Source organism: Cygnus atratus, chromosome 12 (assembly GCF_013377495.2).
Source record: "Cygnus atratus isolate AKBS03 ecotype Queensland, Australia chromosome 12, CAtr_DNAZoo_HiC_assembly, whole genome shotgun sequence".
In the NCBI taxonomy this organism is placed as follows: Eukaryota; Metazoa; Chordata; class Aves; order Anseriformes; family Anatidae; genus Cygnus; species Cygnus atratus.
In genome coordinates, this window is record NC_066373.1 from 19,162,708 (window position 1) to 19,188,882 (window position 26,175).

General features: G+C 33.9%; 1 protein-coding gene across 4 annotated transcripts in view; it reads right to left on the reverse strand.

The window, feature by feature from the left end:
- The window catches only part of PHKB (phosphorylase kinase regulatory subunit beta), a 75,127-nt gene that overhangs the window by 19,257 nt on the left and 29,695 nt on the right, over positions 1 to 26,175 (reverse strand). For all 4 annotated transcript variants that reach the window (XM_050713279.1, XM_035543736.2, XM_035543737.2 and 1 more), the window contains 13 exons: positions 25,170 to 25,233; positions 20,339 to 20,434; positions 18,690 to 18,887; positions 17,963 to 18,020; positions 15,386 to 15,463; positions 14,646 to 14,804; positions 12,724 to 12,818; positions 6,154 to 6,209; positions 5,876 to 5,969; positions 2,622 to 2,705; positions 2,001 to 2,105; positions 1,103 to 1,185; positions 932 to 1,022 (listed from right to left, as the gene is read on the reverse strand). In XM_050713279.1, the coding sequence (XP_050569236.1) occupies positions 932 to 1,022; positions 1,103 to 1,185; positions 2,001 to 2,105; positions 2,622 to 2,705; positions 5,876 to 5,969; positions 6,154 to 6,209; positions 12,724 to 12,818; positions 14,646 to 14,804; positions 15,386 to 15,463; positions 17,963 to 18,020; positions 18,690 to 18,887; positions 20,339 to 20,434; positions 25,170 to 25,233 (1,261 nt within the window). The remainder of the gene's footprint in view (positions 1 to 931; positions 1,023 to 1,102; positions 1,186 to 2,000; positions 2,106 to 2,621; positions 2,706 to 5,875; positions 5,970 to 6,153; positions 6,210 to 12,723; positions 12,819 to 14,645; positions 14,805 to 15,385; positions 15,464 to 17,962; positions 18,021 to 18,689; positions 18,888 to 20,338; positions 20,435 to 25,169; positions 25,234 to 26,175) is intronic.

Consider the following 26,175-nt stretch of genomic DNA (forward strand, 5'->3'; position numbering starts at 1 on the left):
CATCAATGGAAAAATTCAAATAACTGCAACCTTAATCTGGCACCAGAAGACAGCCTGAGGCAGGCATTTGCAATCCTTCCTCCCCTCTCTTGCACTCCTACCCATGCAGTTCCTCTCCTGGCTCTGGTTCACGCCCAACTCACAGAGCACAGGGCATATGGCTTCCTCTAAGTGCCAAAGGCATTAGATCACTTAACTAGTTTCAATGGTAAATCATGGCTTTAGTTAACAGATTAAAACTTAGGGAGCTCACGGTAAAAAATTAAAGCATCATATCTCACACTTTTTTTTTTTTATTAGTAGTTTTTATTTTTTTAAAGTTGCATTAAAGCCAAATATTTGTTTTTCCATTATTTCCACAGGTTCTTTATCTGTCTTTGGTCCTCCCTCTAACAAAAAGAGGGTTTCTTCAATAGGAGTAAACTAAGACAGCATGTGTAAGTACCTAAAAACAGCACCTGACTCAGTAATTTTCACATTTTAATGAAGCAACGTTCCTACTTTAAGATAAATTGAAACACCAAAGATGTTAAAAAAATAGACCTTTGTTCTTCTAAAAATTTTAATATATGTGAAATACCTTTTTTCCTGTTGATTATCAAATCAAAAGAAATCCTTTAACGCTTGACATCATGGATTTTTTTCTTTGGTGGTAATTTCACAAGACATCTGAACATACAAAAAACCTTTCTCCCTTCTGAAAATCCTCTGTGAAGATTAACGCCTTCAAAAGACTCATCAAAAGGAATTAAAATAAGCCCATGTTATTTCAGAGATAAAAGAAAAACTGTACCAAACGTCTTGGTCCTTGACTTCTTAATTTTATGATGCCAAGTAAAATGTTCAGAAGTCCCATGAAAAGCACAAGTAATAAGAATATATTTACCAATATTAGGAAATAAGAACACTCCATTCAGGAAAAACATCATACCTGTACTCTGTCGACATGAACTTTCACTCCTCCAACAATCCCCTTTTTAAAGGCTGCCAACATATCTAATATCGGATTGAATCTGCTCCCTCTGAAATTTTAAACAGAGCCCCATTAATTTTCCAACGAGGTAAAAATGACACTGAAAATGATGCTTTTATCTTTCTCTACCTTATATTGTCTTCACGGATAAGTACAACAAACAGTGGACGACCATGCATTTTCCAGTATTGCTTAATGAACTGCAGTGCATTCTAGGTAAGAAAGTCATGTTAGTCACAAAAAAATACACAAGCACAATGTACTAGAATACACAATCCAAGATATTAGAAGAGATATCTTAAAGTAACAGCACTGAAAAACCCAAGAGGCTACAAAAAACTTGGCTAATAAATAAAACACCAAGAGTTATAGATTTCATCAAAGAACATGTTGTTTTCAAGTACTGCTTATTCACAGATTTTCTGAAAACACTCCTGATCACAGACTAAATCTGTAGACAGACTACATGTTATGTCCTAGGAAGTATGCACAGGAATCCAAGTCCTGAATCACTGCATGGAATAACCAGTGCCACCTTCCATGCACTGGAAGTAGTTGCTCAAGCCCGGGGGACTTAGCAGGTAAGCTGCACACTGCTGTCATCCTTTAAGTTGGGTAAGAACGGCAATTTTTAATATTTGTGCAAAGTTTAGTAATATTTCCTCCAGATGAAGCTTTCATATTTCCCATAAGCAGTCCAGTCTCACTCCTTTTTGCAGCCTCAAACATCTGTTTTCCCAAAGAAACAAAGGATAATTTGCCTGCTGCACTACAGCATTCCTAATCACTTTAAGGTGAGTTTCTTTTGTTAGATAAAGATACTAGCTAGAATTCATACTGGGCTGATAAAATATTCATCTTAATACTCTTTCCAACATGAACTGCAAGTTTATTTTTGTATTAGAAGAATACATACTACAGTGTTCACCTTGCACATTTGTATTTTATCTAACTCCACAGTTTATTCTTCTACAGACTCTATTTTTGTCAGTTTTTCAAGGGAAAAGTTAAGACAGATCTGTCTTACCTTAATGTCATCAATCAGCATCATAACATCCTGAGACATGTAGAAATCACTTAGATCAAAAATGATTGAGTAGCAAACTACGGTCTTTCCTAGTATTCGATAAATCTATTGGGAGATAAAGCTTCCATTAATCTTTTCTTTAGAATCATAGAAAAATTTAAAATAAAAAATTTAAAAATTTAAAATATTTGAAACATTAAAGCAGCTGAAAAGGAAAAAAAGGTATTTTGAAACTATCAAAGAAATAATGAATGTAGAACAGTTGTATTAAAACAAAAACAAACAAAAAAACCTACATATCTAGTTTTAAGCACTCTGGTTTTTATAAGGTATGCAGATCTACACTGTATTCCAGTTAAACTGTCTCACTTCACCACTAACTCTGTTTTGGCCAAGTTTTACTGTAGCTAGATGCCTAAAAAACATGACAGTTTTAATAGTAAGATGGAGCATGTGCATTCTTAATAGCAAAATATGTTAAAAAGACTTTAAAAGTAAGACATGCGTAAAATAAAATTACACTTAAATTCTGTTTAAAACAGTTCAGAGACTAATGCAATGTTTATCTGAAATAGACATTAATAACAATTACATAAAAATTAGAAAATTTCTTGCAACAACCTTTGATGTTCCAAGGCATCCTATAGGCCTGTCCGGTCTTCCAGATAATCCCAGTTTGTCATTGACTCCCAAATGGAAGTAAGCCTGTGAGAAATAATCACAAAAACTGAAGAAAACCTATATATGACTTCCTTATACTCACATAGGAAGCTGTCTGCATTCTACTTTAATTAGAAAGCAAGATTCATAAAATATGATCATTATTTCTATTGCTTTTATTCTTTTCTTCCTTTCTTCAAACGACTGAGATGCATGGGTCCAACTCTTGACTTCTGCAAAGCACCACAGGGGCCCTGCCTATCTGCACAGTTTCAAAACTCAGCAAAAACTTGTTTCTTGTTTTAGGTCTTATTTTTAGCTTATTACTCCTATTATTTTTCTTATCTACAAAATCTATAGTATTTTTAAAATCTTCAGATTGCTTATGGACACTTTACTATTTATTTATTTCAATAAGACCCCAACAGATCATTTGTATTGATTGGCTAATACTGCTTTCTGTAATGCTTTTCCTATGTTTATATAAAGATAAAACAGTAATATAGGAGCCATATAAAGATCCTTCCTTATTCTACTTTTAGTAAAGGCATGCAAAATTGATGTATCAACCACAAAAAGCAAGAGGGAGTTATCTCATTATTCATTACTTGATTCTTATTTGAGTTATATTAAATTATGCATGCCTAGTATTACTTCAACTGATATAATTTTGTAATACTTACATATTAAAGGAATAACCTTAATTTCTTACAGTGTATCAGAATAAACCGTAAAAATGCAACTAAGCTGTGGGCAAAACAACATAAATGTATCAGTTAAACCCAACAGAAAGCTGTACTTTTTTCCTTATTTGGGTTGTTTTAGGTGACAAGCCCCTTATTACTAAAACTTAATTCATATTATGATTTTATAACAGGAGTTTTAAACATTTTTCTAAGCTCAATATTTCTTTATTTTATAATAAGAAAATTCAGAAGCAAATGAAAGTGAACATTTGAACAAACATTATACTCAATAGCTTTTTACTGCGGTCAGCTTGGGGCCTTCCTGATATTGCCTATGTTTATGCATAGAATAACTACATTCAAGCTGAAAGGAGTGGAGACATCAAACATTAACAGCTTTGCGTAGCCCATATACACATAACAAAATCAAAAGAATGTTTTTGTAGTACATAATGGAGACTAGAAAAATGGTAATAGACATAAAGACACAGCCTTTTCTGGAAGTCCACTAGGAAAAGTGGATCAGGTGATTTAATCAGGTGATTCATTTTTTTCATTACATTCTTTCTAAAAGTACATGTACCTACCCACCGTGAGTATAAAGAAAATATGAGAATTGTCAGAATTCCACCAGCATTTGAAAAAGAAATCTTAACAAAGTTGTCATAGCTAAGAATTTAATTAATAATAATAAATATATATATATAGTGAAGGTCTCATCTTTTTGTCAGGGAGACCAAAGAAATAATGTATGACAGAGAGACAACATATAGAACTATAGTAAATGTATGGGGTATCTATCTGTTAAATCAAAATTTCAGTTTTAGAAGACAAATACAGTCAGAGAATCCCTTCTGAAATATACCATCAAGAAAACCAGCGAGCAAAAATGGGTTGAGAAGTGAACAAGGCTGAATGTAAACAAGGATATTTGTTTTCTCTGTAAGTATTTTTCAGATGTTAATGGCAGTCATTATTTGGGGGTAATCATCTTTCTGAGGAAGCTGGCAAGGTTTTAGTACATCAATCAGCAACATACCTCAGACTTCTTAAGTCTGTGAGGATATATTTTCTACTCTATTTTTGGTTTTGTTTTCCTCGGTGTCCTAGAAGCTTCTAATATAGATAATGGCATCTGCCATGTGATCCTAGTTTCTGAGGGAGAGACTTGCATAGTTGCAGTCAAGGAACAAATAGGTAACAACTTCAGGACTGAAACTACATACATGGATTATACTTCCCCAAGACATTCAGAATTCATCAGGCTTGTTTGAGACAACCTGTATAATTCAGTTTGGCAAGACCTTCATGTACCTGGTTGATGACCAAACTTCATGTGGAGAAGTATAAATACATCAAGTGCACATCTGTGATTCTTGATCACCTTACCTGTCTGACAGCCTCCTGCAGCTTGTTAAGTCTTATTTATGTACAGACGGGACACTTTTCAAGGCTTTTTTTCAGAGGACAGGACCAGTTATAACAGAGATAAATAGGCACCCAGTAATCATATAGATTTTCTTAGGACTTTTGATATGTTTGCCTACAATTGCAGATCAAAGCATTTATCATTCACAACAGCATCTGTCACAGTCTTTTTACTCTGAATGTATTTCCAGGACAAACAGGAGTGGATAGCCTCAGACTCTTACTCAACACAGGCCAAAGTGTTGTATCTAAATACTAAAAACGACTGAACAAAAAGATGACTTGGTAGTGCTAAGAGAACACTGAAATGGATCAGTGTGGCCTGTAGATGCCGTTCACCTTTGACTACTGGCTTCACATGGCAATGACAGCTACTTAAACAGATGCCTCTAAGCTGTCATTATCAGTGAGGCTCAGTATGAGTAAGGACTAACAGGGACAGCCCTTGGAAGCAAGGGGATGCAGTAATCTGCCACAGGACTACATGCCTGTATAGAAAAAGAAAAATCTGAAGCCTTCACAGGGGATGAAGGAGATTCTGAAAATGCCCTTCACCCCAGGATTTTTGGCCACAGATTTGACCGTAGACTGAGTCAAAGGGGTAAATCAAGAAGGATTTAAACACCAAACTTCCTGGATATACTCAATACAGCAGACTTGTAGAAGAAACAGTTAAAGACTGTATAATGCTTTTTATAGAGGCTGTACTATCAAGTTATATGATGGCTTATGCCTATTGCCTTATATCCGTTTCTTTGACCATTACTCATTTGCCTGTGTTTGTCCATCAAGTTTCACTTAGTCTACTGCATTACTAATATTTTATTATTATCTTTTTGAGAGTAGCTCAGGTAATAAGCCTAATCAGGTAATACCTGGGCTTCACTGCTTCACTGGAAGCTCTAACTAGGCATGTATAACTGACCAGTACTGGCATATCAAGATACGCAACTGAATTAGAATAACACAAAAAAAAAGGTAGATAACAAATCTAAGGAGATACAATTCTAACAGCTTGATATAAACTAATTTTGTTAAGAGAGATAGATAGATAGACAGACAGACAGATAGATAGGTAATTTTCAATGCAGAGTTCCTTACTTTGACAAGTTCTTTTTGAGCCCATATCTGAATTGGTTCCACCTGCTGGGGAGTCTGAGTTTGGATTCCATATGTGTTCAGAAAAACCTGTAGGCTACAAACAAAACAATAACAAATTTAATCAAAAAGTAGTCTTAGCTTTAGCAATTATCTTGGCATCAGATAGATGAGTAGCAGGATGAAATTCAACACTTTCTTGAATCCCTTTAACAAATTTAAGATGTATATTGTTCAGCACTTACTTACTGTATATATTCTTAGTAAAAGCAAATACCTACCGTTGACTTTCTGCTATGAGGGCCACATGCACTACCAAATCATTTTCTAAAGGACCCTAGAAAACAGTGAAAAAGTAATTGTTTGCATTACTATTTTGTTAGATATAACGTGAACAGGGGCAACGTCTATTTAAACAATTCATGAGCATGACAGACATCACTGCATTGTTTTTCCTATTTTGTAAACAAAATGAAAGACCACCACAAACTAAAACTTGTAAGTCTCAGAACTATGGGAAAATTGTCCTGTCAATAATACTTTGCAAGATGCATGTTGAAGAATTAATAATAAAAAAGCTTCTGGTATTAATTTCCACTATATATTTTTTTAATTTAAAAAATGATGTAGGAGAAATACTTTGCTTTATACAAAAATTTATAAGTTGTACAATCAATATATTTCCTTCCACATGATACAACATAATATTTTGATAGATATTTTTGTAAAGAGGGAAGTAACAGGTAACTGATAATATCCATTTTAAAATAATGAACTGATTTCAACCCTCTACTCTGAAATACTTCAATCTGACAGCAACTAAGAGTTATATTTACACATATAAAATTACACATAATATACACTTTATATACATATAAATATATATGATGTATTACATTTAACAGGAGATAACAGCATTTCCTTGCACTGTTTATAACAGATAACTCTGTGTTTGAAGTAAGGAATAGTATTTTACATTACATCAGGAAGTCATGCAAATGTGAATAAATTCAGTATGCTGGGTGAAATAAAAAAATCAACATCATGGGTCTTGAAATGGCTTTTCTTTTCAGTGGCAACATGCATTACTAACTAAAAAGATGAGAGGTCTGAGTTATTCCCTGTTTATTTCTTCTCTGTAGTTGAATGACTGAAAAAAAAATCAAAAGAACTAAAAAGAGCACACATTTTCATTCCTAAGGAATTCGTGGGGTTTTATGCCTACTTTTGTCTAGAAACTACCAGAACACGAATGACAAAAATTAAATACATCTTCTATCAATTGATTATATAGAAATACAGCATTTTCTGTGCAGATAGATGGATAGATGGATTAATTTGGAACAAAAAGTTTGGAGCGAACGCTTGCTTGTTCAGTCATCTATGAGCCTTGATATCAAGTAAGATCTTCGGGATTTACAGAAGAAATTCCTGATAACATGTTCCCAAAAGTACATCCGCACTATATTTCTGCTAAAAATGCTGGTGGTTTGCCACATGAATAAAAGATGTGCACAAACAGATCAGATTAAGAAATCAAAAGTTCAAGTGGCATTAACAGATGTTCCTCCTCAGAATCAGTTAATCATGCTATCGATCTCTTTTATACAAACACTAATAAAACACAAACCAGTTCTCTATCACAGTGTCTTGAATTTTTAAAATAAAAAGCAATAACTCCCCAGAGAACGAGGCAGCTCCCTCCAAGACTGCTTTGATTTATATACAGCCTGTGATCTAACTTGGGAGCAGTCTTCAAGTTAAGACTCAGCTTAATTATTACTACATCTCAAAGAGTGGGACTAGGTAACCAGCTGAACATAAATCTGTCTTGTGAATCTCCATGGAGGTATGTCCTTCTGTGGTACTAGTACTAATGCCTCTCACACAGATGCATTCAGTGACATGCCTCATTTATAGCAGCCAGTAAGTAGTGGTTCTAACATGGGCCATAACTGAGCAAAGGCATCTGTTGCACAACTGGCACATCACCAAATCTGGTTATAAGGTATTGTCCCTAAATAAAAGCAAATACTTTTTACTGACTTAACAAAGGTGGTCATTAACAAAGTAGACACACAACAGTGGATTTCCCCTTAGAATTAGACTTCTCCATGTGGTTTTATCGTTTCCTCCCTACTCTAATTTCATCATGTCAAAACCTGAGATTCATATAAATGTGTCTTGAACTAAAAGTCAGAAAGAAAGCCTCAGAGGTATTCATGGCAGCTAAGTTCAGGCTTATGATGGCTGGGCTAAAAAACAGGTTCTAAATGCATCCTGCTTTTGTATGACTAAATCTCTGTATTTGCTGCATAATTATATATATAGAAAACAATACTCAGGCCAAAAAACAGTTTAATAAATTGCTGATTCCTTAATATCTCATTCAAATCTATTTATTATGTGCTGGGTTTCACGGATTGATGAACTAGACAAAATAATTTATCAACACCTACTGCAATTGTTTTTGAGAAGACTTGCTGCTTCCATCATCTTTATTTGAGAAGACTTGAATGTGTAAACAACTGCCTGAACTTTGAAAAAAGTATTATAGACAAATGTTAAACCAAGAGCTGCATTCATTGTCATTTAGCATGTAAAGACCTGAAGGATCAGAAGTATTCTAGAAAAAAACACAGATAAAGTAACAGACAAACTATTCATGAATAGTGTCACCCTTTTCATTAGTGATAGTGACACATAGCGCTATGTATTAAAAAAAGATGTGGAAAAACATTGAAGTCCTAAATAAGCCCACTACCTAAATCTTATCGTTAAAAGTTTTTTAATGTGTGCTGTTTCACATTTGTGTAATAACCCAAGCCAAACTGCTGTTGACACATCAATCACTGTCTCCCTAGGACACTGTAACAGACCCCCCTCCGCACCCTTCTGCCTTGCATTTTCACATTGGATGGTGGGGAGAAGGATCCGTTTCAACTACATCCTGCATGCTGTGCAAATGATAAATACACCCTGGTGTTTTCAGAAGACAGAGGTAAAAGACAGATTAGTTTTGCTTGCTCTCCAAAAAATTCATGGTTTGTAACAAGGTTATAAACTGTCAGAGGCAGGTTGAAGGGAAAACCCCTGACTCCATTCCTGGCACTGGAAGAGAAAGCAGCTCAATATCAGTCTTTTGCTGCAGTCTCACTGGACAGATGCTATCGCTATATGCTTTTCTGCACAGATTCCCAGGAAATCTCAGAACTCTGAAAAAAATCCATTCATTTTGAACATGTGAGAAAAAGTGGACATATTATTCAAGAACACAGATTAGAATGGTACCTATTGGGCTTTCCAAGCATATGGAGCAATAGGAGGAAAACAGAAATAGAATGCAACATAAGAAATTGTACTTAAGCCAAAGAATCCACCTTGCTGCTACTAAACTACAAGATGATCCAAAAAACGTCTGCTTCTGAAAGCATCTAAATACTGCTTAATGGTTTACGGTCAATACTACTAACAGACTAGACCTCTCTAATGAAATACAATATGGACACAGGTGTGCCATAAATTCCAGAATAACATTTAACCATTTCAGAATTGTGTTAACTTCAGTAGGCAATTGTATTAACACAAATGAAAGGTAAGAATATGCTTATAAGCAACGTTACAAAACAAATCATTAAACATGATAATTTTTAAACCATCAAAATTAGGCACTCTATAAACCTGAGCATAATTTAGGTAGCTGAAAGATCCTAACACGTTCCAGACTACCTATACTTTGCAATTTTATTTCCTTCTTTACGTATGTTACTTAGTTCCCTGAAAATAAATAAACAGTTCGCAATTTTGACTATTCCCTTCCCAACATCATCAGGGGGCATTAACTTTCATTTCCAATAACATAAGTGAAGTCTTTACAAATTAAATCTACAAAGCAAAACACTAAAAGGACATGGTCACTGCATGCTGACAGACAACATCATGAATTAATTGAAGCTCTGTACTTATATTTCACATTAACCCAGAAGATCAATTAGTCTAACCTTGCAATTTATTAACATCATTTTTATTGAATTCAAATTTAATATGACAGCAATAAATCAGCTTTCATATGCTGCAGTAAAACACAAAACGAAAACAGAAAATCCTCACCCCAACTCACGACATTTCTCATATGTTATTGTTACTACTGCAGACCCTCATATATTCTCCCAAAAGAGAATCCAACAACTGAAACTGTTATAATCTCTTCTGGATACGGAGATATTGAAACAGGAACAACAAAAATAGCTCTTCTAAGAGCAATGATGTTTTGAAGAGTTAACCCCACTGAAAGAGAATGCCCTGCATTATCTTCTTTCAGTAAAGCAGATGGAGCATGGATGAATTCCATGCTTTGTGGTGTTTTTCTTTTGTTTGTTTTGTTTGCCTTTTTTTTTTTTAAACTTGAAAGGTATTTAAACTGAAATGCTACTGATCATTTAGCCTTACAAAGCAAATTACTAGTGCAAAGGAGAAACTCTCTGACTGCCATCAGACTTCATTATGTTTTGGAACAGTCTACAGCTAGCAAAGAGAATCCTGCTGCAGCACCACACTGGTATTTCCCCAAAATGGAACATAGTGAGACCTCTTCCTGAAAACTGAGAAATAAATTCAGGAGGGACATTAAAGTATGAGAAAAAACATTTCCTTTTAGTTATAAATAGAATAGGTATTTTAGTATTAGTGGTCATTAAGTTTTTAATATACTGCTCATTTGATCCCACAATTTTCCACAGCAAATGAGACTGTCCTCTTTTTATCAGATTTTGAAGGCTGAGCGATGAATTCACAGCATTAGTTATACTGACATTCGATGTATTAAATCTAGATAAAACTCCCTTCCAAACAACCACCGAGGTCCTTCAATCAGACCACATTTCTGTGTGCCTATAGGCCTATATTCTACAGGAAGGGCAGACCTTCAGAGACCAGAGTTTATATGCAGCAAACCTTACGGTATAGCCTCTTCAGTACAGTAAAATGTTTCCAACATATTAACAGCTGGTCCAAAAAAAATTGTTTTGTTTATTGGATTTGTTATTGCATATTTCTACTACAGAAATAAAAACGAAAATACATTTCAGAACAAATTCTAAGTGAATTTCAATGTTAGAGTAATCATTATACATCCTTAGTGTTACTACTTAGTTTCTTTTGTTCTCTTTGTTTCGAGCTAGTAGCTACAGCGCACAGTTACATTAACATCCTTACATTCCTGTATAATATGCCTCAGCAATGACTGCAAAACTGCAAAATCTTAGCAGAGGTTAAAATGCTGAGAGCATATCAATGCTGCCAATTTTCAAACAGTTATATGGAAAAATAGAAGACTAGAACATGGCACTTTCTTTTCTGACTAGAGTAATATCAGACTAAGTGGTGAACAGAGAAATTTGAAGGGGTAACATTAAGAAAGCTGAATTAATTGAGCAATCTTCAATGATCAGAACAGTTAAACTTTCCTAACTGTACTTCTCCAGCGTGAAACTACAGGCTTACATGTGTATGTGGCTCATCTCATCCTTCACGCTCAACAGCTTGTACAGGCAGTACAATACAGCAATACAACAGGTTTTACATCCACAAAAGGACAGAGTAAAAAATTCCTCCATAACTAATGATAGAAGATTCCTTGGCACACAGCTCCTCTATCAATACTGCTAAATGTTGAGAAAAGAGCAACACAAAAGACCAGAAATAATAAAATACATTGAACAATTGTATGTATCAAATCAAAACGTGGTCCATATCAGAAGGACAGGCAGGAAGAGAAAGTGATGATGGCTGTAGTATTTTTTCCACTTGTTTACATTTAGAAGCATTGGTAGTGTTGTATGAGTCAGTAATGTAGGAAGTTTCTCAAATATAAGAAATAATGTATCTGAAATTTTTGAAATTCTTTCAAAGCTTTAAATTCCTTTAAAAAGTTTCTTTTACACCCGGGACCAAACAAAACTTTAAGATGAAACAACTGATTTGAAGTAAATTATGTAAAAATGCAGTTCTTTCATGTTATTTGCGAAAATAATGAAATAATCTCTGACTCTGCAGAGGTAATTTTTAGAGAAAGGAAGGTTACTTGCCAACAACAATGGTTTTCATAGGGATTTTGCCTCTGTAGGCTTATATGCACCTTACTTAATATGCAGTATATAATATTTTATGCTTCAATAACAAATGCAAAGTGCTGAAAAAGAAACTTTTCAGATATATATTTCTCATACTGAGAAACAAAAAGGCTCAAAAACCTTCTTTTAATTGCACATTTTCATACATCCAGTTCTTACTCTTTAATAAAAGAAGTCCTCTACATATATACCTGCTTTCTGTTTTGTTATTCTATTTACTGCAGATTTGAATTACGAGGTTCCAAGCACTCCCCATCCCTGGGCACTCATTCCTGCTGTGGATTTAAGCCAAATCCAGGAACACATGGATATACCACACACACCAAAAAAAGAACTTCATACTTGTAGCTCTTAGTAGCTCTAAACAAAAATAATATTTCAATACTCTGAAGTGGTGGTAATTAACTGGAAGTAATAAAAAAACGTAAATTTCCTCTTGCCTTCCTGACATATCTTACAACTCAAAGAAATGCAATGATTAGCAGCTATTTAAACTTATAATATGTATCATTTTGATTGTATCACTTAATTTGAAAGCAAATGTACCACTTCCCAAAACCCCCAGATGTTAAAATCTTCCTTTTAAAAGTAATTCTCCATCTATAAATGTACATACAATCTTGAATTTTCCTAGCACTTTCGTTCTAATATTAGAGGACTACATAATACATTGATAATATGTTTTCAGCAAAAACACTGTAATACTAAGGTTAGGCTTACCTGGTTTGAAAATCTCATGCTAACATTCCGCTGATCTTGTGGAGGTACATAACGTCCAATGGGATCAATATCTTTAGGACTTACTAATTTGTCAGCTGAAAGTTAATGATAATAAAAACACAGAATGACTTGAGTGCTTTCTGCAGCTTCTGTGAAGGAGGCATGCAAACATTTTATGCGGTCAGTTCTGCTGCTGTAATCTTTGTTTTAGATCAGTGATTTACGTATCAAAAGGACAGTCTACAAAACTACATTTAAACTAATGATTCAAGTATCATTCTTGCTACATGTAATTATAGTACTGTAGTACTTATAAACAGTGCTTCACTTTTTAACAGAAACCTATTATTTGATATGTGGAGCTTTTTTTACACGGGTATGGGGAGGGGGGAGGAGGGGTTGGGAAAGCAAGCTAAACTTCCATGATTTTAAACTTTTTCCTGAAAGAAAATTAACTACTCCAATAAAAATAAACATCCGGATAAGGAAGAAGTTCCTGAATACTACGCTGTGTAGTAAATTAAGACAGCAGTTTATAAACTCAAAATACATCCTGCCTCAGGCCTATCCGTGTTTGGCAAGAACAGGGAGCTGAATAGATGGTGCGGTGGAAATCAAATGCTTGGGCAGGCAGTGAAGGGCACTCTGGCTGGGCAGTGCACTGAAGAAGCCAAGAAGGAGCCTGCCGCTGCTGGGAGCTATGCCAGTGGTTCTCAGCCACCAAATCCTGCAAGCCTCTCCCTCAGCCGCCTGCTGCCAGAATGCAGCCTGGCTCCTGCGGGGAAGGACCCAGCTCCCTGCTCTGGCCTCTTCCTGCAGTCACAGGCTATGTCCAGGTGGTTGCATTTAAAAAACAAGCTAGATTATTTAAAAAAAAAAAAAGATTAAAAAAATGTAGAATTTATTAATATACTAACCCATCAGTGACCAAAACACATTTTAAGGAAAACAGTCATCTGTTTTCAGATGCATGCAATCAGACTTCTCATGCTGGCTAAAGGCATGAATGCTACTTAAATTATTTGCAGTACTGATGACACTATAAAATTGATTAACCAAACAACTGCAAGACCAATGGCCTCTGCCTAATAGTACTTAAAAGGAAGAGCTGTTCCCAGAATTGTTGTTCTATCTCCTCGGTTTTTTAAATTGACTTACACTGCTGAGAAATTTACACATGTAGTCAAAATCATTTCTTATTGAAGATGAGTAATAACAGAATAATATGAAATTTAAGCTAATTTTAAATATTTACGCTTTTATTTAAAAGTACACACTCAGTGTATGTTCATTGCCATTATCAGAAATACATATTTACTGGAGTCCAATTTGGTCTATACTAAAAAAAAAAATCCTAAAAACTCATACCTTATTTCTAGGGAGCACAGAATCAACAAAAAGCATGTAAAAAATATAAGAAAAGGCAGCCAGTAAATGAAAAAAAAAAGAATGAATTTTCAATTGCATGGAACAGCTGAATACCTAGTGGCCGGGCATTACTTTCTCTTCTTCTACAACAGAGACCCTATCATGAAAGCTTGACAAACTTCCTCAACCAAAGCAACAAAAAAATTCTCTCGAAAAATAGCATTACTGCATGCAAAATACGAGGGAATGTCAGGAAAAGAAACAACAAATGAGAAGGCTATTGTGTTTAGAAGATTTTCAGTATTCTATAAAATACACCAGTAAGCTTCATAGCATGCTGCATGCAGCATAAAAATTCAACATGAAGAACAAAAAGCAATTTTTTCCCATCACATATGTACCAAAGCAGAAGACACACATGCTACCCATACTACCTGGAGTCCTTTCGAAATTCAAGCCAGTATGTTTGTTCAGATTCAAGAAAAACATTAACAAGATAAATATCCTTTATCTATGATGAGTCAAAACCTGATAGAATTTCTTCAGCCTCTTACCCAGGAGCTTTGCAATGATGTAAACTGCCTGTCCCCACAAGAAAAACTTTCCATCACGTCCACTGTTACTAGGAAATCGTTTCTGACTGCCAGGATTCTTCTTTTCCAGTTCAACAAAATCAGCTGGCACATAGTAATACTTGGGTACAACAGGACACCCTATGGAGTTTTAAAATAAGTACAGTAAGTAAATAAATCAAATTCTATTTCCATTATTATTTGACTGTATTCCCCTAATAAAGCTGAAGTGTTATCCGGGTAGCTATTTGAGCAGACAGACTGCTGTCATTCATCATTTTCTCTCAAAACCACAATCAGTGTTGGAAACCGAGAACCACAGTAAACTACTTTATTTTTCACCAAACATTTCCACTGAATTTTTTCCCAGAATACATACACCATCTGTACTATACAAAAATGTTTTCACTGAAACAAAAATGCACTACAGATAAGAAACCATACCCAAAAGAAATGAAAGCTGCATTAGAGCAAAACACCTTGGGTTTTCTCCCTTCATTTAATAGTCACCTCAGTACTAGACAACTTGTTGGCCAAAAATGGTCAAACAATTAAATAATGCTTGCAAGAGATTATTTCAATATTAGTATTTTGCTATCATGAAACAGTGATATTATTATTTCCCTTTTTGTTTACTGCAACATCCATAAATAGTGTAAGTATTTTTTATAGTTTCAGACCAAAAAAAATAGTGTTTTGAAAGAACAATTATCAAATTATACCTTCAGATGTATGTTGAAGCAAAGGATCCAGAAGATCCTGATATTCCTTTACTTGTGCAAAATTTCCTCTAAAAACGCCTACAAAAAAAAACAAACAATAATTAATTCAATGAAAGAAGTAACTGTTCTGTGAATTTAGTGTTCATAAAAGAAAAATCTAGTGTTTATTGTTCTGTGGTGCAGTGCCTACAGACTAAATTGTTCATGAAAAAGTACAACACTAAACTAACTGCTTGCTTATTACCACAGCTAAATCTCACAGGGATCATGAGTCAGACATTGTTTTATTAGCTTAAACTGAAATCAATTGTAAGTTACATCACAGAGTAAAGCTGTGAACTTATAGAGGCTCAGAAGTGGACTAGATCTCAGACAACCAGCCCAGCTAGCTGTAAATAACTTCCTTAATTATAGTAGAATGAAGAAGCAGAGCTTGTATGCCAGGGTGGAGACACATAGGCTGTTTCTAAATATTCAGGACAGAGTTTCAAAATGATCTAAAAATGAATTGTCTAGAACTCCCAAAAGATCAATACAATAGGAACTTGAAAAAGTAAATTGAAAAATTCCCCCCCAAAGATATTTAGATGGAATCTTTACATTGATAAGTTATGTAGATATAGTAATTTTAACATGATAGAGATTAAGAACAGGTGACACATCTTGAGATGTTAAATACACAGTCAACTCTTTATGATGATGCTTTAAGGGAAAAAGTGTTAAGTTTGGAAGTACCAGCATCTTAAACATTTTTCTAGTAGAATTTAGTCATCTCAAAATTAGTCTGATGAATACTATTATGACCAGCGTTCAGTTCTTACATGAAAAGATGCATCAAAAATAGCAAAAGCATTTCTGCTCATCAAGGAAAACTTGGATGAACTTGACAAATAAGAGTAATCTTTTTAAAAACAGAAATGTTTTGAAACATTTAAAGGGAAAAAAGTCAAACTTTTCATTTTTCACTCCTGTGCATGTCCTTTCTTTCCATGTTTCTCTTATCCTACAAAACCACCATAATCCTCCAGATTCGAGTAGAAATTTAAAAAAGCTTTCAAAAATGTTATTCAAATACTTATTATCCTCCCCCAAAACACACATTGATTTATTTATTTCAATCCTTCCTTGCAGCTACAGATGCATATCTACTATCTATGAAGTCCTAAACAATTTCCTTTTGAGAAACATCCCAAAGGGAAATTAGTACTAAAGCAGTCTTTTTGCACTCTTAGGAATTGTTATTTCTGAAAGGCAAAAGTAAGACAAAAGAAAACCACAAACTAGTAACTCATTCACCAAAAACAAATGTACCAGAACATCTTATTATAAACAGTTTAGCCATTTTTACAGTTTAAGTCTCTCTGTATGCACTTCAAATTTTGCATTAATGAAGCTTGTGGATTTGGATGCAAGTGCACAAAATCCACTGATGTAATTGTTCTATTTGCTTAAATTGAGCTACAGGGAAAAAACAAAACAAAACAAAATACTAGGACAATATTTGCATGGTATGTATTTAGTACTTTTTCTTTATAACACAAGAAAAGTAGAGAAACTAACTTCAGTTAAAGACAACTGTATTTTTTATTCTTCCCAAAACTGTAAGTGGGCAGCATAAAATGTCAATGCCTTTCTCCTGGGTTTTTGGGGGCTTCACTCCTTTTGAAAAAAGTCAAGCATTCCTTCAGAAAAATCAACTGTGAAACCTTATTACATGTTCAAACAAAATATTTTAATCTATGGGTGAGCACACAGGAGTCAAGGCAGAGAGCAGACTTCTATGCGTCTCACAATCTTTATTTGAAAACTATTTCACACACTAAAGAGCAAAAACAGCTGCTAGAAATATGGCCAGATTTTCATCCATTTACAAAGCTGAAAGACAAATGAATCTTTTTGACGGCTGTAACCCTTACTGATTTTCTTATTCTGACCTTCCTTCTGTGTGAGTTCTAGCTTCCATCCTGAAATCATCCTGTGAACTTTTCTAGTATGTCTCCTAACCTCGAGACAAGGTCTGTCAGTTGAGGATGTATTTATTTATTCATCAGACCAACTGGCTACATGTAAAAACATAGCCAGGAAGCAAAGGCATTTAAAAAGAGCAACTAGGCCTTCTGCTTTGCCTTATTCTCTTCTAAATTCTGTTTCATTTATCTCAGAACAACCAACTTGAAAATATCTGTGACAACATTCAGTTTGTCATTATATTCTCGATTCTACTTCTTTTTCTCTCATGTGCTGCTGTGAAGTACTGATACTGTGGAAGTTTTTAAGACTTAAAAAGCAATGCAGAAGTGAATGTCATAGATCTAAGCTTCTGAAAAATGCATATCAAGTTATATTGTAAGAACAGAATTCAAGTTACAAATGCTGAAATATGGGTGTTTTTTGGTTTTGTCTTTTTTTTTTTTCTTTTTTCTGTTGTTCTTGGTTTTTAACCCATGAGGCAGAACTCTCAATGAGTCTTCCTTACAGCAGACACTGCCTGTATATGCAGGACAAAAAATGATTTTGTATTCTTCATCTAAGGGCCTGTAATGCCTTCATAAAACAAGAACATAAAGCCATACTTACCATCAATTATCATGAAAATAAAGAACAGAGGGAATTCACATTCAATGCCATCAAAAAGCTAAAACGAAGAAAAATTAATCAGCTATTTCAGATTCAAATTTTAGTTTCAGGAAATACATTTCCATATCCTATAGAACTATTTCAAAGCGACAAAAGACAAAGATGAATGTGAAAACATTTTAGGACACCAGCTTTTCATTTAGCTTACAGCCTCTTAATTCTACAGGCACTTCAACTGTGCTTTTACATATGGCTCATTCTCAAGCAGAGTATTTACATAATCTATGTTTTATTTTCCACAGAGAAACTATTGGGGAGTAAAAATAGTAAATTTTCATTTAGATAACCTTTACTGATAAACACTGTGGTCAAAAGCAAAACTGTTTTCTATACACTCTGACTCTAGTCAGCTGTGAAATTAAATAAAATGATAAATAACTTTCTTATTTGTTATGTGAAATCAACTATACCCTAAATGTAAATGGAAGCACATTCATTACAAAACAAATCAACAATTAACTTGCTGACTTAGCAATCTCTCAAAACTGCACATGCCAAATTACAAAATGCATCTCTCCTTCATTTGAAGGAATTGGGAACTGCTGTGCAATTCAAACTGCAAATACTAAAGGTGCCATATCTGTTTTATTTATTTATTTATTTATTTAAGTATGGCCTAAACACTCCAGAAAACCGAAACTTGCCCTTATATATATATGCCAAGTACCTTTATTTCTGCTGGTTTATAATAGCGCCGTGTTTTATCCTCCAGTGCTGTTCTGTATCCATCTCTCAGGAATCTTTTAAACCCGTATTTTCCTTTTAATTTTCTAATAATTTTATCTAGTGTTTGATTGAACAAAACCTCATCATCCAAAGCAAATGCAGGATAACTGAGACAGGGCAGAAGAGCTGCATCAGTATTCTGCAGAAGGAGAGGAGAAAACAGCAAGTCATAAGTTTAATCAAATCTCTGAAAATTATTTGATGCACAAAGACTATTTTACCTACTCAGTAAAATATACATTTGAAACAATCTTATATTTATCAAAATCACAGTACTAATACACTGAAGGAACTTGCAAAGTGGGACTTCTAAAATGTTTAGGAATAAACCATATACCCAATATTCAGATATATGATTTGAAAGACAAAGAACTCATTTGACTCAAAATCTGACCTACTTTAGAGTTAATAATCTGTTATAACTGATAATTATCAGTTGATAATAAATGAACATATTGTGGAACTTTGTGTTTTGAGAAACAAAAAAAATAGCCTCCAGCTTATTCCTGGAAGAAAAACAAATATTTGTGTATCCTATGCTCAAAAAGAATCCCGAACAATTTATAAAGGTGCAATGCTGAGAAGTAACTATGATTAAATCATCATTTCTGAAAAGCTTTTTCAGGAATTGTCTCCAACTGCTGTAACAAACAAGCCTATTTGATTTACATTCAGGAAGTAAGGGAATAATTTCAGGAAAAAATATATGTGGCATTTCTCAAGAACTATTGGCAACTATCACAAAATGAAAACACAACAAAAACTATTAACTAGTATATCACCACTACAAGTTAGTTATAATGTTAAACTAAAAAATTAGCTGACAGTGCCTTTTAATTATCCAGTATTATCACTCTGCTTTGATTCTTTTATACAATGAGTAAACTATTAACGTTAAAGATTAATAGTTCATTTCATAAACCAAAATGCTATTAGATCCCAGAATGAAAAAGCAGTAGAACTCCATTATCACTCATATTAAATAACCATCTTTCAAAGAACAAATTTACCTTTGATGCTAATACTGAAATAGATGTTTTTTGATTAATTTGTACTTATGTCACTTAGATTTACTCACTGATAAAATACTTACTTACAACAGTGGCTTATAGTAACAAGAAATCCTCCATATTTTGCAATTAATGAAAAGCCAACCTTAAAGGCTTCTTTTCTATACAAAAGAAAAATTAAAGCTAAAAGAAATGTACTCTTTCAAAAATGCAGTCACTGAATTTGTAACGGAAACTGAACCACTAGGGTAAAAACAAGACAATCACCAAGACTGCAAGCCTTACTTAACTTACTGCAGATCATTATTATTTTTAATTTTATTTTGAAATTATTTAGAAAGATACCAACAGGCTAACATTCTAACCTAAGTATTTTTAAAATAAAGAATGCCCTGTTGATTTCACTTCAGAGACACATCTACATCACAGTGATGTTTAAGAAGCACAAATTTAACACCTTCCCAACAAACTCCTATCCTTATTAAACAGAACAAACTGGTTGTCATAAAGCTAAGAATTACGTTCATATTCATTTATTTTCTCCACACACTGTTAAGGTGAATTCCATTTAATTACTTACATGAGACCTTGACTCTCGGGGTAGCAATGAACACAGAGTCTGTCTGTTACGGTTATGAGCATCAAAATCCACAAATATAACAGACCAGGAGCAGCCCTGTAAATAGAACATGGAATTTAAGGAGAAAGGAAAAAAGTTTGGCACATGCTGGTGAAACTAAACAGCTCTTTGTTTTAACAAGGTTATGCTGTAATAGTCTAGTAGCTGGCAACTAATCTGAAAATGAAACACAATATTACAGTGAAAATGTTTTGAACTTTCAAATATTTTAAAAATAAAGCCAAAAATTTTTGAAAAAATTATAACTTGAAATTTTAAACAAACCAGGTGTTTTTGTCTACTAGTGATTATGAATTATTTACTCAAGTTATAATCTCTTAATTGGATATTCACGTGATGTCAGAATCTTTATTATTAATTACAATTAAGGATTTAAGTACTCCACTAGTAAGGATCGTATCTGAATTCCTATGCCAAAGTCATACATATTAACTACCTCATGTAGATTTATAACTGTTGTTCCAGACATACACAATAGATTGGGAATAAATTTAAGAAGTTTAGCATAGGATGTTAAAGTAAAATAATGAGAAATTAAGTAAAGAGCCAATTTATTTGTTACATTAAAAATTCTCTTCTCAATGTGTAAATAAATCTCCTTTTGCTGACAAAGCGGTTAGGGTTACACCTTGACTGCATTCTTATGCTTATAATTCCTGCTTTTTAAGAAATAATTCTAGTATAATGAAGATGTAAACAAATAGCATTAAAAGCCATGTATGAACTCGTCCTTTATATTAAAGCTCATAAAATTCAGAGTACATGAAAAGCCAATTGTTTCTCAGTTCGTAATTGTTCTTTATTCTACCTGGCACCTAACAAAGATTGCAATACAATTAATTGAACATAAATATAGCTGTGCTTTGTTACATCAAAAAAAAAAAAGCACAATTTCTCATAGGATTTTTTTTTAATGTATCTATATTTCTGGGAGAGGAGGAGAAAGCAATAGTTCAATGTGATTATCTACAACCAGCAAGTAAACTTTCTGTCTTCTCGGGGTATTTGCATGAATGCACAGGGCAACTTCCCCATCATGAGATACTCCAAGATATAAAACATACAAGCATGTGTGAGAGCACAGATACAGTAATACGTATATATACACAAATATTTATTAGTTTCTCCCAGTATGCACAGTGTGAGTGGAAATATCTGCATGGAAATGTTGAGCAGTCTGTCGCCAGTGATTTGTGCAGGTTGCACTAAGTGTAGTTGCAGGTGCAGTTCCTCCTGAAGGGCTCAGCAGGATTTCTCAGAGCTATTGGAACACAGCTGGAGCTAAGCACAAAGGCAGGCTCTGCTGCAGACTGAAGGTCAAAATGGTTTCTGCTTATGCAAAGTATCTTGGAAATAAATTCTCAGACTATTTAAACTCGCTTTGCTTCAGCAATTTATTCATCCACTTCAGAATTTAGTAAAATATCATTTGAAAAAAAAAATAGGAGCCACATTTACTGGTGCTTGAGATTATTGAGAAGGTAAAGATTGTAGATAAATGTTTCTTCTGAAATACTGACAATGTATGTATAATGTCTGATCATTACCTAAGATCCTTAGCTCCTAACTAGGCTCCTAGCTCCTATTTCTTAACACATGGTAACAGTTTCAGGAAGTTGAAATAAACCCAATCTACACCAAATGGCTATGGCTAAGTCTTTTTGCAACAGTGTGTGTAAGGCCATTTTCATACTTCTCCACTCATAAGCAAACAGCCATTATTATATCCCCGAAGTATAACCTAAAGAGAACAACTCTGTTGTCCAAAGGAAAAAAAAAAAAAGGAACAAAAAAGAAATATCCACAAAAATTATAATGGAAGTCTTTAAGAGTCAGAAACCCTCACATTCAGGGGTACATCCTGCACTATTACTTAAGAGAAGATAAAAAGGTCTAAAAATAGTAAGTGCTACAGCATTTCATCAATAGAAGATTTAAAACAAAAATACAACTATCATTTTTCAACCCAGGCATTGCAATAGCTCTAAAAAGTTCCAGTCAAAACAGGTTTTGTGTGTTTGGTTTTTTATTTATTCATTTATTTGTTTCTGTGACTACATTGTAAGAAAGTACTTTTTGTCCACTAAGAGAAAGATCTTAATGATTTTTTTTCAGATGTTCAAGCAACTTTTTGTTGCTTGAAAGAGCTTCAAGAGTTCAAGAGCTTCTTGAACTAGCTCCATGTCCCTGAGCTTTCCAATTGTTCCAAGAGATGCAGAACGCTGAGTAATAACGCTAGCTGAAGTGCAGAAACTCTCACTATTAGTTAAGTACGGTCACAAATAAAATGATTATGACTGAGAATAGTAAACAGGGAAGTACTAGTTGGTGAATGCGATCCCATGGTTTAAAAAGCTCACATCAATAAAACGATGGGCTTGTCCAAGGGGAGTGAAAAACTGTGGAATGGAGTCTGGAAAGCCATCACACTAGTATAAAACAGTGATACACCTTAACAGATTTTTCTTTTCCACAAATGCAACATTCAGAGAATGTAGCAGTGTCCTTTACAATTGAGGTATATTGGTATGAGCCTTCTCAGAGTGCTAAAGCCAAGCAGCATGAGAAGAAAGCCATCTCAGAGGCAAGGTTACACAAAACACTACAGTATCTGCTAGATTACAACAAGAAACTGACATAAAAAAAATGATAGATCCAAACACATTTTTCTGCAACAATCTTGTACCTCCCCCCAAAAAAACAGTAGATTCTTATCACTAAGGTGTATGCTCATGAAGGGTTGTGTAAGATAAATTTTTATTATAAGATTTCAAAGCATACTTACACTACGGTAGTCAAGGACAAGCTTCCTACTGTTTTCAGCAGTACAAGACTGTACATAGAAGTCACTTCTACATTTTGTTTAATAGCAAGTGTTAATATACAAATGCAACTGTTAATCTAGAATGAACTACAGACTAGGCTTTTTAAATTCATCCTATGTAGTTTCTAGATAAATGTATGCTGAAATAAAATATTATATACAAGTAACGTCTGTACACAATGCATATTTCTGCACTATGTAGCTCACCCACAAACAGAATACAGCTATGTGTTTATATGCTTTGCGTTACTGCAAAATTTCAAAGTAAACAATATTTAAGCTTTACAGCTTTTTTTTCAGTTAAAGACATTTGAGCATGCCACAAAAGGGCTAATAATTGTGTGTTAATTAATACAAATTAATTCTAATATGATCGTTCCAATACATACCTTCCATTTTGCCAGTAGAAAAATGGAGACACAAATAACTAAGTTGGTTTTTTTTTTTAATAAATCAAGTAGTACAGAAATGAACTTGGAAAGTAATTTGGACCTTCCATCTCCCCATCACGTTTACAATAGACCTAGCTTATACACACTATCTGACCCAGAGAGCACCTGAGAATTGAGCTTGTTCACCATTCACCACTTGTATCTTCTCTCCTTTGCATCATTTTCTTTTTGGCAAACCAACTCATTTAGCCAAGTTTCTTAAAGCTGAATATTTGAAGCAGACAAGAATCACAATCTAAAGGTCAGATCCATCTGACTTACAAGACAAAAGGAGACCATAGGTATTGCAAAAAAAGTAAAAAAAACAATCCTACCTTGAAAACAGCAAGAATATATGGAAACTTTACTCAGAAAATATACAAACAGTACTTAAAATCAAAGTCATGATATAAAATAATTAAAAACCCAAAGGATCATACACTGCTAGAGAACAACTGCCTGATTACAGAAAAAAAAAAAAAGTATAAAAATAGGCTATTCATGTAAACTTGTGTTGCTTTTTAGACCAAGTTTTGAATGTCACTCAACTCAATGTTTCATCAACTTCTTATGAACCTCTTTATGAAATGCAGCCATTTGGGCATGCGAGTAAGGTACACTAACTACAAGTTAAAAAGGATGTAAGCTTCCAAGAAAACAGTGCAATTTGGAAGGCTTAGCTTACTCAGCTCACCACTTTCTGGCTTGACCAGCCTATCCTTCCTTCCACAAAATTTACAGAAAAAAAAAAAACCCTCACCAGAAAGTTTACAGCTGTTTCTACATGCCCTTAATGCTCTCCAACTTTCTTTTCAGCTGCACTCCTACCTTTCTTTTCCATTAATTAATAACACCTATAGCACGACAATGATGCATCTCTTCCATTTGTACATTTTCTAAGCTATTCATTTGGAAGATGATTCCTTAATTTCAGCTATATACTGTAGGTATAATACCTGAAAAAAAAAATGCACGTAGAAGGGGAAAACAAGTCAGAGATAAAAATTGAAGAAAAAGCTTGCTTTCTTGACTGATACAAGCCACACGAAAAAATGGGAAAAGATTTTAACACAATGTGACATACTGAAATTTAAAACCTCTAAAACAGTGGGATTACGCTGAAGTAGCTTGTTTAAAGCTCTTGATCAAAAGGCACTTGAAAAAATAATGCAGAAGTAAGGTGATGCTTCTAGGTAAAGGTATACTCCATTACGATCAACAAATACAATTCTAAAAGAAAAAAATTTTTGGCAACATAGTCCTTTTTCAGAAGAAGGTGTCATCACTTTAGATTTCTTTTAACTTCAGAAGGAAAGTAATTCTTGATAGTAAGAACAGTAATTATTTTACCAGACAATTTCTGTACTTGAAGCAGTAGCAATCAGTTTGCTAACCAATTTTTTTTTTAAAGCTGGAATCAAACAAATTGTGGTATATTTTTTTTAAATATTCTCTGATCCTCAATGTAGATCATTACTGCTAAAAAGAGAAAAGTGAAAACAAACATTTTTATTACCTGATTTCCAAAGAGATTGAAGCCATTAATTGCTTCTAAAGCTGCTTTTGCCAACCCCACAGAGCTGAGGAGAAAAATAAATAAATAAACACACAGAAACAGACAGACTGTAATTCAAGCCCAGACTAATATTTAATATGTTTGACATTTTTCAAAGTTATGATCTCTTCTTGATTTCAATTTTGTGCTCAATGTCTATTTAATAAACTGATGATACAGCAAGGCTTGGGTTGGTTTTCTTTCGTTTAAAAGTACTTTTCAGCATTTTTGTTTGTCTTCAAATGTCAGGGACCATCTGGAAAAAGCACTTCTGCTCTCACCTTGCTGCTAGACATCTGGCATTATGTATTTCAAGGTCTTGTTAATAGTGTACTAACAGAAGATCTACTTCAGCACAATTTTTCAACTCAGGTCTCAAGCGTTATATTTTAATGTTAAACCTTTAACTTTTCAATATCTCGACACAGTACATAAATTTTGGGAAAAACAAAACTGAACCACACACAAGAAAGAAAAGAAGAAAAACAACTCTTATGAGCAGTTACACTGCTATATAATGATGCTTGAAAAGCCTAAAGTTTTAAGAACTAGGTAAAAACAGAATATACCAATGAATGTAACAGTTTCTTTATCAGCACAGTAATTCCTTGGAAGAAGACGAAGAAAAAAAAAAGGCGTAAGAAAGGAGTTAAAAGTTTATATCTATTTTTCTCTAAAATTGATTGTCCACTGAGCCAACCACACTTTCCCTTCCTTTGCCATCTTTCATTTGGGATAAAAATTACATAGTACTGCTAGATGACGAATTAAATAAAATAGTTTATCAGAGGATCGACATGTCCAGATAACAATGTTGGCACAGAGATAGTCATGACTGAAAAGTTAAAGCATCCTTTAGAGTACAAGGGCTACAATCCATTTGTGGGGAAAACAGAAAAACTAACAACCATTAGGAACATTTACTTTCTGAATAGGACAGCTCTAGGTACTTTTTTTTTTTATAAAA